Source organism: Telmatherina bonti, assembly GCF_933228915.1.
Source record: "Telmatherina bonti genome assembly, chromosome: 15".
Taxonomy (NCBI): domain Eukaryota; kingdom Metazoa; phylum Chordata; class Actinopteri; order Atheriniformes; family Telmatherinidae; genus Telmatherina; species Telmatherina bonti.
Genome location: NC_136613.1, coordinates 9,589,607 through 9,602,414, shown reverse-complemented (window position 1 = coordinate 9,602,414; position 12,808 = coordinate 9,589,607). Strand labels below are relative to the sequence as shown.

The 12,808-nt window shown below is 41.0% G+C and overlaps 1 protein-coding gene across 1 annotated transcript in view; it reads left to right on the top strand.

Annotated features, from left to right (window-relative positions):
- Positions 1-12,407, top strand: part of gdap2 (ganglioside induced differentiation associated protein 2) — a 43,117-nt gene extending 30,710 nt beyond the window's left edge. Inside the window, exons 12-14 of the mRNA XM_079253905.1 lie at positions 4,594-4,648; positions 5,705-5,848; positions 12,130-12,407. Coding sequence (XP_079110031.1) covers positions 4,594-4,648; positions 5,705-5,848; positions 12,130-12,156 — 226 coding nt within the window. The 3' untranslated portion in view covers positions 12,157-12,407. The remainder of the gene's footprint in view (positions 1-4,593; positions 4,649-5,704; positions 5,849-12,129) is intronic.
- Positions 12,408-12,808: the final 401 nt, after the last annotated feature.

Genomic DNA, 12,808 nt, shown 5'->3' with positions numbered 1-12,808 from the left:
ACCAGCAAACAAATCCTGATAATAAGTTCTTTTGCGAAGAGGAGAACTAACAGTGCAGCTTCCACTGATCAGGCTTTAATCATAGGGTGGCCGGGCATAAGCCTTCTTCTCTGAATAGCACATGATAGTTTGCTTCTTTGACTTGTGTGTGTGTGTGTGTGTGTGTGTGTGTGTGTGTGTGTGTCACTCACCAGCAGCAAATTCTGGCTTTTATAAATGATGCTTTAAAGCAGCTGTACTGAACTTTGGCAGATTTTCTCTCTTTGCTCAGTTGGTACTAAGGGGCCTAATGTGCATGAAGAAAAATATCCCCCACACTCTTACACCATCAGCAGCCAGAACCATTGATACAAGGCAGGATGGATCAAATGTCCACACTATTCCCTACATTGTACCCTATATGGTGCTCGCGCCATTTTCTAGAATTGTCCGAATTGGGTTGGGGTTGGGGGTTAATGTAGACATTCAGATACAGCCCATGTTTTCATGTTGTTTCAACCTAATTCTGATCCTACCATGTGAATGTGGAGCTGAAATGGAGACTTATCAGACCAGTAACGTTTCTCCAGTCTCTATTGTCCAATTCTGGTGAGTCTGTGAATTGTAGCCTCAGTTTCCTGTTCTTACTGACAGGAGTGGCACCGGTGTGGTCTTCTGCTGCTGGAGACCATCTGCTTCTAGGTTGGATGTGTTTAGTGTTCAGAGATGATGTTCTGCATATCTTAGTTAGAACCAGTGCTTCCTGGACTTCCTGCTGCCTTTCTAGCATCTCCAACCAGTCTGTCCAGTCTCCTCTGACCTCTGAGCTCAGCAAGGTATTTTCATCTAGACAACTGACGCTCAATGAAAATGTTCCTTTTGTTCCGGACCATTCCCTGTAAACCCTGGAGATGGTTGTGGGTGAAAATCCCAGAAAGTTTCTTAAATACTGAGACCCAACCAGTTTGGCAGCAACCATGTCATGTTCAGAGTCACTTAAATCCCTTTTCTCTATTCTGATGCTCAGTTTTAGCCTCAGCAAGTTGTTACCTCCGCCAAGGAGGTTATGTTTTACTGATGTTTATCTTTTTGTGTTTAAGATAACTCGACAAGTTATGGCCAGATTTTCATGACATTTTCAGGAGTTGTTGTAAATGTGAAAAGAAAGAACTGATTTAATTTTGGTGGTGATCTGGATCCGTTTGGATCCAGGAATTTTTTAAGGATTCATTACCAGTGCGGATTTAAAGTGGTTGGAGAGTGTATACGTGTGTCATATAAAATGGTTATTAACCAGTGGCCTGAGCAACCACCAGATTTCAGTCCAACGGAGCATCTTTAGAATGTGGTTGAAGGGGAGCGCAAAATCTCTGAGGAATGTTGAATCTATGACACAAAGAACTGGAAATCTCTGTTTAAAGTTTATCCTGATGTAGATTTTACTGACCTAAGCCTTAAGCAACAACCTGAATGTCTGAAAGGTATGAGTTGCTACATATCATCATCATTAAGTGGAAATGTTGTATATAAGTACCAAGCGGCAACCTCCGGCTGTACAAAATGAAGCCAATGCGGAAGTGCATAAAACTGCAGTTCCCCCTTCATCCGCTAGGGGCTACAAAACAGAGTGAGTCCCCATAGACTACCATGTTAAAAAGGCCAACTTCACAGCAGAAATAAACATGTTTACAGCCTGGTTCAAAAATCCATTTTATGTTTAATAGGTCAGGTTTACCTTCATGACAACTGTGGGGGGAGTGATTTTTTTTCTAAATCGCCCGTTTACAAGTAATTTAATCTCAAAGTTCGGCATATTTAGGGGCGTGTCCTTTTTGATTGACAGGTACCAATCTCTGGTTTCAAGTCAGAAGAACTAGAACAACCGCGGTTTTAAGACGGTTGGCAATGTGACTTAGCTTTAGCCCGCTTACCTCCGTTAGCTGATTAGCTCCTGTTATCTCCGGCTTAGCTCGGTTAGCTTTTAGCTACAGAAAGCTCGGAGTTATTAAATCATCCACCATGACGCTCACGCACCCCCCTCTCAGCTCCACCTCTTTGCCCATATTTGTATTTTCCGGGCGAGACAACTTGCATGACGCTGCCAAGATGGCGACGGTAGGAACCGCCCACCGAGCTTCAATTCAGCTCTTCAGAAACCTACGGGTGACGTCACAGAGGCTACGTCCATCTCTTTATATACAGTCTATGAGAAGTACTGAGCAAAGGGGAGGAGCCATGAAACTGGTGCAAAATACAGTCACAACTTCGACCAACGCATTTTGTTCACGGACTTTTTTCAGCTGGAAGCTACTACAAGTAAAATCTATGAAACTCTTCAAATGAATTGGCTCATTCAGCTTTTCTAGTTCTTATCTCTCTTTCTGGTTTCTAGTAAACCACAAACAAAGCAGCTTCCTGCAGCAGCGGGAAACTCCGCACAGTCATTGCGAACCTTCTTCATTCCTCTGTTTGCTTTCTGCTCTCTTTTTCTTCCTGTGTATATTCCCTCCATAACCGTTTTCCTCTTCTTACTGTACGAAGTCACACACACGTTGGTTTTACTACACAGCTTGGTGACATAGCAGAGAACTAAAATGAGAAAGCGGAAAAGTGCAGCTTGCTGAACAAACACCTTCCTTCAGCTTCCCCTTTCATCGGAACGTGGAAAGCCCACCAAGTTTTTAACAGAATTATACAGCGCACCTTGCTGAGTCATTGAAAAAAGCTGCGGCTGAGGGCGTAAAATAAATTACATTGAAATGTCGAGGTTATTTAAAGTTCCCCAAACTTCCCTCTCATCTAGCAACAGTTTCACCTCCACCCATCATGTTGAGGTTTCTGTGCATGTGAACTTCTTTTAAAATGAGATATTCTTTGGAGCCACCTGTCAAAGTCCGATTAGAAAGATGGGGATTGAGGTTTGGCTGCTGCGCGTTGGTGAGCATCTTCCATCCATCTGAAGTCCAGGATAGAAAGAGTTTCAGTGGATCAGTTTAAATACAATGCAACAGCCTAAAAGAAAAAAAAAAGAATATCAATCCCAAGTTTTCCACCTTTCTGTTCGTGCCACAGCTGTCCTTCCAGAATGAATAACTTTGAGGAAATTTCACCTCACAGACAGCTTTGGCTTTTCTCTTTTGGATTGGCCGCGTTGACCCTGGCCTTACTTATCGAGCTCGATTAAACCAGTTATTGATTGGCTGCAGATGCAGTTTGGCTCTGTGTGACCTAACCGCCAGACCGAAGCCAAAACTCGAACACAGATATTTCCAGTCTTGTCTGGCTTAGAGCAGACTTGTTGATGACTTTCTGCATGAGCTTCTGAGCTTGATCATCGTTGGACCGGTGCTGAAGCTCGTCATGTTGCATGTCCTCCAGGTTATCCTTCAGTTTCTGCTGCTAGAACATGAAGTCCTTCCCTCTATTGGCTGACGGGTTTATATTTTGAGAACCGATGCGGTTTACCTCAGCTAGACCAGCACCAGCTGCCATAAAATGAACAGCCAAGTTTGTGTTGAGTGCTAAACATGACTGAAATGCTGATTTATTCTAGGGAACAATCTGTAAATGCAGCGTAGACAGTTTTGGGAACGGTTGTGCCTCAACGTCACTCCAAGTCTCTTGGTTTTCCAAAATCCACTCGATCTCACTGTCATATGGACATTAGGAACTCTGGAGTAGATATGGATATTGGCCAACCTAACAGCCTCACATCAGCTCGGTGACCTCAACGCTGCACCTCTGCTCTTTGCCAATGGTGTGGCTTTGATATTGCACTGGAACGTGGCCTCCTTCCCAGGCTGCAGAAGGCTGCAGCCAAGGATGAAGATGGTTGGCGTCAGTTGAGTGTGTGTGATGCACCAGAACTGCTGGTTGGAGCAGAGTTTTTGAGAAGCATCCTGGGATCCCGTTAATCGCAGGTGTTAGACACATGACTTCAAAGACAAACTCCTCAAATCATCTTAGTTTGTGTTTTCTTGGTAAATCAAAGGTTGATGACTCATCGTGCGCATGTGGGCGCTTACCTATTCCACTAATAATGACACTTTATGTGTTGAAGCCACTCGAGCTTATTAGTCAACACCAGACATGTATAAAGTACTGGAAATCAAGACTCAAGTAAAAGTATAAGTACTCTATGAATGAAGTTACTTAAATAGAATTTGAAGTGTTCTTTAAGTGCCACACGTAAGTAGGAGTACCAGAGTATTCAACTAGACATCTATGGTCACCACTTCAGGACTAAACGGGTCTAACTGACTGCAGCTCCCCTCAGAGCTTCATATGTCCACATGAGAATCAGACTCTAAGACATGCTCGTGCTTCTGCATACATTTGGGGTAATACATTGGAAAATGAAGCATCCACCATTGGAAGCTGAGGTTTGTGTGGTTTAACGGGAGCTGATTGTTTCTTTAGGCCAACTAACCTGCACCTTTCCAAACAGCTGTAACTATTATACACACTTCACATGCTTTTTCTTTCAGATGTTTCTGTCAACCAATATTTTCAGTTCTGTTTTAAGTTCTGCATTTTTGTATTATTTAAAAAACATTAAGTCATAACCTCAGTGTGAGGGATTGTGTCTGAGGCCTACTGTTCTGTGTCTTGCAGGTTTAAGAAGAATTTAAAGGCGTTTTACTTTGTGCATCCATCATTTCGCTCAAAGGTAAGGCTTGTTTTTAAGTCACGGATACTTACGTGGTTCAGAAAGGTGACAAATGTAAAGTTGCTTATTTAATACAACCAGACCACGATGTTTTAGTTAGCAGCAACAAGACTAATAAACAGTTATAACCTCCAGTTTGGCCTTTTTCTTAATTTACAGCTTCTCAGACATGGTCTATTTAAAATAACTAAACAGGTTTTTTCTTTTCTTTTTCTGCTAATTTACCACATTGCTGTGGCACACTCATGCCTGACCGTGTCTTACTTCACACACAGTGAACCCTTCAGCTGCAGTCTGATTGTGCTTGTTTTGGAGTGTTTGCCAATCTTTCTTGAATGCCAGATAACAAATATTCAGGCCAAGAGTTCTCATTATGTCGACCAATCATTGTTTGAGTCCAGATGCATACTTAAAAAGTGAGTAAGGGTAATAAAGTCAGAGGATTTTCACAATGCATTCAGTCCCTGGTGCCCTTCGTGCCTCCTATCTGGCAAAAAATAATAAAAAAAATCTTCCTCTTGCTACTTGCCTTCAGATATCTTTATATATTTATCATTTTAATATTTAACCATGTGTTCTAATTCATGGGAAACTGCCACAAACTGACATCAAGCTTCCACATTTGTCTGCACCAATAGCACTCAGCTGTAACGAGACTCGATTAAAATTCTTCATGATTTTGTTTTTTGATAAACCTTTAACTTTCCCGAATAGGATTTAATTTAAAAAGAAGTAGAGTTTCCACTGCAGAATGTAATGAAATGCTTATCCTGGTCCAGATGTCATTTAAAAGATGTCTAAATGTTGTCCTGTCAGCAAAGAAATGCACTTTTTAAGTTCTTTCTGGTTTGTATCAACTTCCTTTTTGTTTAGAAGAATGATGTTTTTCTTTTCTCTTCGCTCCAGTGGCCAAACTTTCCGTTGATCATTAAAGTGCAATTAAACTAAACCCCGTTTAGTTTTCTGAGAAAGCTTCTCTTCATATCTTGGTATCATTAAATAAACATAAAACAGTATCTATAACCGATGACTGAAGCGTTCCTTTCTTATTCCCAGGTCTCATCGTGGTTCTTCACCACCTTTAACGTGTCTGGTTTAAAGGACAAGATCCGCTTCATGGACAACCTGTCGCAGCTCTTCAGCTGCATCAAACCCGAGCAGATCGACATCCCTCCGTTTGTCCTGGAGTACGATGCACGAGTAAGCGGCTGCGTTACTCGCTCTCATGTAAACACAGATGTTGGCATTCAGCCTGAGCTGAAAGCAGAAAAGCAGCTCTTTCATACTTCTTATTTATTTTTATTTTCACATTCCCATCTGGTAATTGTTTGAACTTTTACCTGTGAAGTGCAAATGGCTTGCCCTCTGAATCGTAGTTAACCTGTCTTTTCAACTCTTCACACACTCCTGGGATGCTCATCCAGCTTGGAGACATCTTTAAGTAACTTATACTTTGCTTAAACAGCCAGGCTTTGGGAATCTGCTTCAATCAGGATCAGTTTTAACCCCCAAGTGTCTGCTAGTGTTGATACAAACTGTAATGTAGCTGCCAGACTAAGTAAACCTGTATAAAGAAGTAGCATACTTAATTAAATGTACCTTTTAGTTGATGTTTTGGATTTTGGAGTTTGGGGGAAAAGCTGTACGACTTACACTGTTTTATTTTTTATTTAAAGCAGCAGCGTGCTGCAACTGAAAAAGCGCTGCTGGCTAAAATTGACAACAAACAACTGTCTCCTTTTACAACTCTAATGGTTTGTGTCTGCTGCCATGCATTCCCAGTCAGTGTTGCCTTTTCAGGTTCAAGCAGACACAAGTCTGTGTTCAGTTACATTCTGTACATTCACATCCGCTCATGGATTTCTGTTTTTAAAAAGAGCTCAAATGTGGAGCTCTGAAATACGTTTGCATCCATGTGCGTTTAATTCTCAGCACTTCCAAGGACTCTTTTATCTCCACTCGAGATTTCTCTCTGAGACGATGGAAAGAGTCAGCGTTTAATTTGCCGTACATGTGTGTGCTTTTTTAAAAATAATATTGATTAATCAGTCTTCCTACAAACCCTATTATAATGAAGCAGTCCAGGACCCGGGACTAGTCCAGGACTGTGATTCTAAAGGGCTTACAAATTCATACTAAAAATTCCAGATGTTTGTGTCTCCATCAATCAAAAGTGACATGTGTAGTTGTCTGCTGTTTCAGAAAATGCCCTTTTTATTTTATTTATACATTTCATTTGCTCTTCTAAACATCCTGTCTGACTCTGCAGGGCACTGCTTGTCAGGCTTTTTTTCTTTTTTTTTTTTTTTTTAGCTAGAACCCCCCAGAATGGTCACAGACCCCTCTCCCCATACCATTCCAACCAGTCAGAGACTTGCAAGGAATATGTTTGTTGTGGAATTTATCTGATGAGAAATAAATCTAGAAATCAACTGTTCTCCGTCCAGTTTATTGACAATGCCCAGTTGTTGCAAGCGAGAAGTCTCGAGAGCTGTTGCTCGCAGCAACTGTGCATTGTCAATAAACAGCATGGTTGATCTCTAGAACACTTGCAGAAAAGTAGCATTTAAGTAGCATTTCCTCAAAATGTATATTTTTATTGCGTTATTTTCTTCACAAACATCTGATAACCCTTAGAAATTATGTAATGAATCTTTCAAAGTCCCGACCTCCAGGTGAGGCACTGGTGGAGGAAACCTCGACACAAGTTTCTGGACAAATAAATTATTCTTCTGACTTTCAGGCTTTTTACGCCCACAGCTCAGGTTCTGTCCAAACCAGCAGAGCTGGTTCCTTTCGCTGCAAAACAAAGCAGGTTTTATTCTACAACGCCTTCATCTGTTAGAACATCACAGCTGCAGGAAGATATGAGCCATGGTGCATTTTAAGCCTGGTTCCCCTGTTTCTCCTGCCTGTAGAGGTGGATGCTGAACTTGCTCTGCTCTGTGGTCTGCTTGTGCTGGTCAGCTTTCTGACTGTACTACCTGATCCGGATCTGTAGACTACTCATTCAGTCCTACAATTGGGTTACAGTCCAGCAGGTTTTCCGTGTATCCCTTCTCCAACACAGCTGATTGGCTATTAGATCCATTTAAGTTGATGCAGGTGTGTTGAGGTAGGAATAGACAGAGAACCTGCTGGATTGCAGCTCAGTAGGAACTAAACTGAATACCAATGCCAGCTCTTTCCCCAAATAGTCAAGATATTAGATATTAGATTATATGATTAAACTACAGTACTAACAACAAGCTCACAGCCTTGGATACCCTGATGTCAAGTGCATTTATTAACATGCTAAACCTTGAACATTCATGGTCTTCAAACCCCCAGTTTAAATGATTTTATTCATTTCATTTATTATGATCCCCATTAGAAATATCAGGAGCTATTCTTCCTGGGGTCTCCTCTGTATTACATGACAATTTATATAAACAATTTTATACACCATGCACACCCATAGTCACACAAACATACAAACAAAACATAGAATACAACAGCTCAATAAAAAAAAGAGAGGAAAAACACAACAAAGAAAAACATTACTAATCATTCACAAAATAGCTCTAATAAACTAACTAAACATACTTACATATTATCTACACTACGTCGTTGTCATGTCTGTATTCTACACAAAAATACTTTAAGTTTCATTTGAAAAAATTTTGTATTATTTAATACAATACTGATATTGTCCACATCAGTATTTAGATTTACACATCAGACCTCCGTCCATTACCTCATTAGGGGACCTCCTCTTTTTTTTTTTTTTTACACACAAACTTACCAGAAATCATGATTTGAAGGTGCAGGAAAACAACTGTCATTCATTAGTGTAAAACTTGCCTCCAGCTATGTACGAGTCCAACAAGTCTTTTCTAGAACCTTTATATGAAACCAACTTTATCTGCCTGAACCTTCTCCACCTGACAAGCAGCATGTTATGTCACCAAAGCCAGTGTTGGCAGCCAGACATTGGACTAGCATGTCGCCATGCTGCCTGATCCACAGGGAATCTGACACTCACGGCTTAGTTTGCAAGCTGAAATAAAATTTAATTGGCTCTTCACCCAGTTTGCTTCAAGGCAACCTCAAGCAGGGACACGGGATATAATCAGATATGGAAGGAAAACTGGTTCGGGTAGAATCAACAAATACAGATATTAGCTCTCTCTGGCTTGCTCAATGGGAACGTGTATTTGGGTCAACCGCAGTCTTTTACTGGGAATCAAACTTCTTTGAAGGTTCCTGTAAGAACACATCCCCTTTCCTGACAAATCAAACTATGACCTTTTATTTTATTAGCACTAGTAACACGCTGCCATGCAGGACAAAAGTTTGGGCTCAGTTCCAACACTGGTGGAGTCCAGGATATGATTCTTCTTGTTTTGTTTACTGGTTGAGATCTGGCCTGGTGTTTTATGAAAAACAAGCGTCATGGAAGTCCAGCTGGATTGTTTATTATTGTTTTACTGTTTTTTGTTTGTTTGTTTCTTTTTTTTTTTTTTTACACAGTTTGTAAATGTAAACAGTAACACAAACCATATTCTGGTTACTTTAGTCAAATCAAACCTTCAATTTATTTATTCAACTCAGAATCACAGCTTGATTTTTATCTAGAAAATACCAACATATCAAATTGTGTTACATCAACCTTCCTGTCAGGGGCAAAGCTAGAGGGGGGGCCAGGGTGCCACCATAGACATACATACATAGATGCAGCATTGATCGTCCAAGCCCGTTGATGTGTAACAGCAATGGGTCTGCCATGTTGGTAGAGGAAAAATGGCTCCTTATATGTACACAGGGGGATGATCCATGCATTTACACTGGATTTTTTTTTTAAAAATGTAGTGGGGAAAAAAACTTGGAACCTGTAAAGTAAATGTCAAACAAAACTCACTGACAAATGATCACGAAACAGTTAAGTGCGGTTGGGCTTACAGCACATAAAATGGGTCATATATGGAGCGACACAATTCTTGCCAAAGTGAAATGCAAATCCGGGTAATAAGTGTAGATTAAGTTGATTTTTATTCTTTGTCATAACAAGAAAAATGATCATTTATATAATTTGTTGGTTTAAAAAGTGGCCTCATAAAGCTTTATTTGTTGTACATTAATGCAACCGTAAGTCAGTCCATTTCATCAAAGATAATAATAAAAATCAAACCGTATTAGAAAATATAAATCAGTGAAAAACTTGTCATTACCTTTTATATTAAAGTACTCCAAACCAGACATTTATAAACAATAACAAGTAAAGAATAAACAAATATATATATATATATATCTGCCTCATGAGTACCATAACAGAGCCTGGTTGCTGCGGACCTCCATACCATCACTCCCACATTTTATCCAGCCATGTAACCTGTTTCACTCACAAACAGTGTGAGAGAACTACAGGTGAGCTTGAGTTACCTGTGATCTCAGATAATTGTAGCTTTCCTGGAAGGTGAACTGAAAAGATGAAACCGCTCTGCAGCTACACCTTACTGTTGGCCTCCCATTCAGCAGTACAAATCCCCCGGATACTATTTCATCAAAAGATAAGGGTGAAAGCAGCTCGTTCCCACTTTGTTTGTTATTGTTGCCAGTCAAACTGCAGAGTGTGTGGGCGGTGGTCTTCGGTACAGTGTTTCTTTTTTTTTTTTATCTTAGCTTGTGGGACAAATGTGCTTTATTCTCATTAGATGTTTTGCAGGCTTTTTGTTTGTTTTGTACCTTTTTAACCAGAAAAAGTAACATTTATTACACACAATCAGTCCACCATTCATAAATAAACATGTGTTTGTTACTCATTAAAACTTGTAATGGAAAGTTAGAAGTCTGAGACTTCAGATCAGATTAGATTTTTGTGTGTTTGCTTGTGTTGTTTTAGTGTTGATTGAGTTTGGTGATTTAGGGCAAATTCCCATCAGCTTGTCTGATCCGAGTCTATTTGCTCGGAAAGTTTGCTTCGTTTGGGGAGCTGTGAATGTGCCAGGCAAATTCTGATTCGGACCAAAGAAGCAGACTTGATCCGCCTACAAACGCAGGTCTCTGCCCGTTTCAAGTGTACCAACTACAGGAAGCAGGTAGCGTTGCATCGTGGACACATAGTGATGACTTTAAAGTGGAACTATTCTGTGCATTTCAGGCTAGTTTATTTTTATTTCTGAGACCAGAAGGGCTGGGATTGATCGAGTTATTGTCACAAATGGCTTTATTTACCTCAGACTGACCCTCTCCGTAGGCTGTCAGATCAGCCTGCGGGCAAAACGAGTGGATTGAGACTCTTCCGCATTAAGCCCCGCCTCCTGCCACTGCACTACATCGGGAGCGCGCACCACACCTGCTTTCGCCGTCATTGTAACATCTCATAAACAGAAGGATTAGGCTCATATGAACTCAATAAAAAAACAAAATACAATGTCAACACATAGCATACAGCCCTACATGTTGGAACCTGAATCAGAGCCTGAAAACGAAGTGGAAAACAGCAACCCACAGCAACGAATGCAGCAGGATGTCTCTCTTTGGTAAACTCACCAGCCATCGTTGGAAATAACTTTATCCCACGTTTTCCACCCGCCTGATGTATTTGTACATGCCCTTGTTAACCAGTAGAAGGTAACCAATCACCGAACCTTATCCCCCGGGACGTCACAAGGATTTCCAAGTAGAAAAAAAAACTCTAAAACTATGCGTTTTTCGTCACCATGGAAACCAAACGGAGAGAGTGATAAAAAACAGTGTCGTTCACATGTCAGATGATTCAACACTGTAACACTGTAGAAAGCTCAGAAAACTCCAAATAGCATAATAGCACCCCTTTAAGAGTCCTCTTCCTCGTCTGTTAGTCATACTGCGTCCGTTGTTGCAGTGTATGTCTGCAGTGTACTTGCATAAGACGACATAAAAAACCCAAAACAGCCATAGTTTCTTCATGTTTAACTCACAACAGAGTTTTCTTCTTCATCTTTTCCTCTCTTTTGCTAAATACTAGTGCAACACCACCTTTGGTGGGAATCAGGATATAGTATTGTAAAGGAACACAATCTTGCACTGCATGGCTACATCTGAGCCGAGACCCCAACCAGACCGAGTCTGCCGGACTATCCTGATTTAAATCCAGTTTAAGACTTGCTTTTAGCTTATGAACCTCCTGGGGCTCTGCGGTCTTCAGGGATTGGTCTTTTAATTGTTCTGAGAGTGAGAACCAGAACATGGTTTAGCTTTTATGGTCCTCACCAAGCAGCAGCATCTGGCGGTTAAAAGTGAAGCCTATACAGAAGTGCTTAAACTGCAGTTCCCCCCCCTTCCTGACGAGACCTGGGATAGATGGAGAAACACAGATGAAATTTAAGCCTTAGGAAAACAGCACAGTTTTATGGAGCATCCTACAACTTGGAATGCTGTTGTATTATTTCACTGATCCTACATTTAGTTTGTTCTGTAACTTGGTTAAGATGCACCAACTCTTTTCCCCTCCTCCTCAGGTAAACGGACCGTACCATCCCTCCTAGGCTTCCAGACTGTGAAGGACCAGTTGGACCCATCTGCTTGGCCTGTGAAGGGGAAGGCAGCCCGGCAAGTGAAAGCCATTAACAGACTTTATGTTGAAATGTGGACCTCTCTAAGAGCTCTGGACCAGAGTGGGAAACTCCAGCTGCTGCAACGGACACGACGACGTCGCAGCTCGCGGTCTGCAGGACGAGCGCTCGTCATCGTACATTCATCACATTTAACACCAACATGGCAGAGAAGATGAGATTATTTCCTGAGAGATTAGAAGAAAACAGAAAATCATCATTCATGCGTGTGTGTGTGTGTGTGTGTGTGTGTGGAAATGGATTCCGAGCCGGTTAACTCGGCTTAAACCCAGTATAGAAGTGGGAGGATTCATTTCTCCAGACCCAAACTCTAACTCTAAGAAATATCATTGCTGGACTTTTAAAAAAAAAAAAAAAAAAAAAAAAGCTGGCAGGAAGCTGTAGCTTCACACTGAAGCAGATCTACAAGAAGGAGAACAGATTTTTTGTCTGGAAACTTTGACTCATTGCCGGTTACTTATAAAGGTGGGTGTCAAACATGACGTTTTGTTTTTACTAATTCTTGGTGTTCATGATGAAAAGGCTCCTTGTGGCTGTTTTCCTCTCTGATGGCTTTTTGTCCTTG